The sequence below is a fragment of the Camelina sativa genome, chromosome 13 (genome assembly GCF_000633955.1).
Source record: "Camelina sativa cultivar DH55 chromosome 13, Cs, whole genome shotgun sequence".
Lineage (NCBI taxonomy): Eukaryota > Viridiplantae > Streptophyta > Magnoliopsida > Brassicales > Brassicaceae > Camelina > Camelina sativa.
The window spans coordinates 22,784,782-22,788,561 of NC_025697.1; the positions used below are offsets into that span (position 1 = coordinate 22,784,782).

Here is a 3,780-nt window from a genome sequence, read left to right on the forward strand (position 1 = left end):
TATACATATATAACTGTATGAGTTGACGTATTAGTTTCGCCCAGTAAAAAAATTATGATAACATTTAAATACAAATAATAAGTGGAACAAGACTTGTAGTCACGTAGTACATAAGTTATGACTTATGTGTTGTTAATCTCCGATTTATACACTAGCTTTGACTAATGTTATTTTATTCAAACCAAAATAATTATACTTATAAATTATAATTAAAAATTAAACAAAAGCTTTGACTCATACTCTTTTGTAACCAAATTTTTGGTCTACTCAGACACGCGTATATACTTTTCAAATATACTATTCACATGTTCACTTGGTAATCTCATTTAATGTATAATCATGCAAGCTGTACGTTAACAATCAATGGCAATTTCTTGTAAATTTGCAACACGTTTATGGGTAACTTTGTCATGGTCTTGCTATATAAACACCCCCTCGATTGCTATCCAACATGCAGTGTCTAAAACAAAACAAAACAAAAAGCTTTGCTTTCTGCGAAAAACAATCATGTCCGCTAAGATTCCAATATTCCAATCTCTTGTCTTTCTATTCTACCGGTTCATCCTCCGAAGATACCGGAACCCGAAACCAAAATACCAAAATGGCCCTTCTTCTCTTCTTCAATCCGACCTATCACGCCACACATTGATCTTCAACGTAGAAGGAGCTCTTCTCAAGTCCAACACTCTCTTCCCTTACTTCATGCTCGTAGCATTCGAGGCGGGAGGTGTAATAAGGTCATTCATCCTCTTCATTCTCTATCCATTTATTAGCTTGATGAGCCACGAGATGGGTGTCAAAGTGATGGTAATGGTGAGCTTCTTCGGCATCAAAAAAGAAGGTTTTAGAGCGGGGAGAGCGGTTTTGCCTAAACACTTTCTAGAAGATGTCGGGCTCGAGATGTTCGAAGTGTTGAAGAGAGGAGGGAAGAGAATCGGAGTGAGTAATGATCTTCCTCAAGTTATGATCGAAGGGTTCTTGAGAGATTACTTGGAGATTGATGTTGTGGTCGGGAGAGAAATGAAGGTCGTTGGAGGATATTACTTAGGGATCATGGAGGATAAGACCAAACATGATCTTGTCTTTGATGAGTTGGTTCGTAAAGAGAGACTAAACACCGGTCGTGTTATTGGGATCACATCCTTCAATACCTCTCTTCATCGGTATCTATTCTCTCAGTTTTGCCAGGTCAGTCTCTTTATAATTTTTTTTAATTTGCGTTTACGTTCACAGTTTTAAAATTATTTAGTAGTTGATATAAAAAGAATATTTTTGATAATACCAAACGAGAATGTTTTTAACTACTAAAAATTGAAGCTGCCAAAAATATAGATATCGATATTGATATCTAGATCATGACCTTATAAATAGTAAAAAGCGACAAAGAATTAAATAGGTATGAATATTGCCGATTGGTAGTGACGGTGAGTCACAAACTTGCCAGATTGCGAAAATGAAATAATTTATAACAATATGAAAAAGGCAAACAAATTAAAGGAGAAATAACGAATCAATGTCGACGACATAACCTGTGTGCATAGTTATTAGTCATGACAGTGAATATATATATCTTGTGGATTTGAATTCCGATACCAGTAATTGAGTTTTGGTTAGGTATTTTCATTCATTTTTTTTTCACTTTGAACTTAACTGAATCTCTTGTCTTTTTCTTGATAACAGGAAATTTATTTCGTGAAAAGATCAGACAAGAGAAGCTGGCAAACCCTACCACGAAGCCAATACCCCAAACCATTGATTTTCCACGACGGTCGGCTCGCGATCAAACCAACACTAATGAACACACTGGTCTTGTTCATGTGGGGTCCGTTCGCAGCCGCAGCTGCAGCAGCCAGGCTCTTCGTCTCTCTTTGCATCCCTTACTCTTTCTCAATCCCGATCCTCTGCTTTTCCGGTTGCAGACTAACCGTTGCTAACGACTACATTTCATCTCAAAAACCGAACTCAAGTCAAGGCAAAGGTCGTCTCTTTGTGTGTAACCATAGGACATTATTGGACCCTCTCTACGTTGCATTCGCGCTTAAGGAGAAAAACATCAAAACCGTAACGTATAGCTTGAGTAGAGTATCAGAGATTTTGGCACCGATCAAGACCGTTAGACTGAACCGCGATCGGGTGAGCGACGGTCAAGCGATGGAGACATTGTTGACGGAAGGAGATCTCGTGGTTTGTCCTGAAGGAACCACTTGTAGAGAACCTTACATGCTTAGGTTTAGTCCTTTGTTCACCGAGGTTAGTGACGTCATCGTTCCCGTGGCTGTGACGGTACACGTGACCTTCTTCTATGGTACGACGGCAAGTGGTTTCAAGGCCTTTGACCCGCTTTTCTTCCTCATGGATCCTTATCCTACCTACAACGTCGAGTTTCTCGACCCTGTCTCTAGTGCCACGTGTCAAGATCCTGATGGGAAGTCGAAGTTTGAGGTGGCNCGAAGCCAATACCCCAAACCATTGATTTTCCACGACGGTCGGCTCGCGATCAAACCAACACTAATGAACACACTGGTCTTGTTCATGTGGGGTCCGTTCGCAGCCGCAGCTGCAGCAGCCAGGCTCTTCGTCTCTCTTTGCATCCCTTACTCTTTCTCAATCCCGATCCTCTGCTTTTCCGGTTGCAGACTAACCGTTGCTAACGACTACATTTCATCTCAAAAACCGAACTCAAGTCAAGGCAAAGGTCGTCTCTTTGTGTGTAACCATAGGACATTATTGGACCCTCTCTACGTTGCATTCGCGCTTAAGGAGAAAAACATCAAAACCGTAACGTATAGCTTGAGTAGAGTATCAGAGATTTTGGCACCGATCAAGACCGTTAGACTGAACCGCGATCGGGTGAGCGACGGTCAAGCGATGGAGACATTGTTGACGGAAGGAGATCTCGTGGTTTGTCCTGAAGGAACCACTTGTAGAGAACCTTACATGCTTAGGTTTAGTCCTTTGTTCACCGAGGTTAGTGACGTCATCGTTCCCGTGGCTGTGACGGTACACGTGACCTTCTTCTATGGTACGACGGCAAGTGGTTTCAAGGCCTTTGACCCGCTTTTCTTCCTCATGGATCCTTATCCTACCTACAACGTCGAGTTTCTCGACCCTGTCTCTAGTGCCACGTGTCAAGATCCTGATGGGAAGTCGAAGTTTGAGGTGGCTAATCATGTTCAGAGTGAGATTGGGAAGGCGTTGGATTTCGAGTGCACCAAACTCACTAGAAAGGACAAGTATTTGATCTTGGCCGGTAATAATGGAGTAGTTAAGAAAAACTAAATTTGTTTTAGGATTTTGAGTGAGTGAGTTTCGGTGTAAAAAGTAAACCAATCGATTATTTCAATTGTTTATATTAATAATGTCTACGTACATGTAGCTATATATATCTTTTTCTTTTCGTTTTGTTTTTATTGGTAATGTAAACATATCTTTATGTTTTATACATATCATATCCAAAATCTTTGTCAGACAATTTTGCCTTTGCAGTTCTAGTGCATACATAATTAAGAGAAACAATAATGTCCAAAAAAAATACTATTACAAATGATTCAGAAATCATCTTATACACTATTATTTCGGACAAGTTGAAAGATGTTATTAANAGAGATTTTGGCACCGATCAAGACCGTTAGACTGAACCGCGATCGGGTGAGCGACGGTCAAGCGATGGAGACATTGTTGACGGAAGGAGATCTCGTGGTTTGTCCTGAAGGAACCACTTGTAGAGAACCTTACATGCTTAGGTTTAGTCCTTTGTTCACCGAGGTTAGTGACGTCATC

General features: G+C 40.4%; 1 protein-coding gene across 5 annotated transcripts in view; it reads left to right on the forward strand.

The window, feature by feature from the left end:
• Window positions 462–3,780, forward strand: part of LOC104737590 (probable glycerol-3-phosphate acyltransferase 3) — a 4,620-nt gene continuing 1,301 nt past the window's right edge. Inside the window, exons 1-3 of one of the 5 annotated variants that reach the window (XM_019234404.1) lie at window positions 462–1,188; window positions 1,681–2,091; window positions 3,607–3,765. In XM_019234404.1, the coding sequence (XP_019089949.1) occupies window positions 508–1,188; window positions 1,681–2,091; window positions 3,607–3,765 (1,251 nt within the window). In that variant the 5' untranslated portion in view covers window positions 462–507. The other 4 variants (XM_010457799.2, XM_010457802.2, XM_010457801.2 and 1 more) reach the window with 4 other exon arrangements.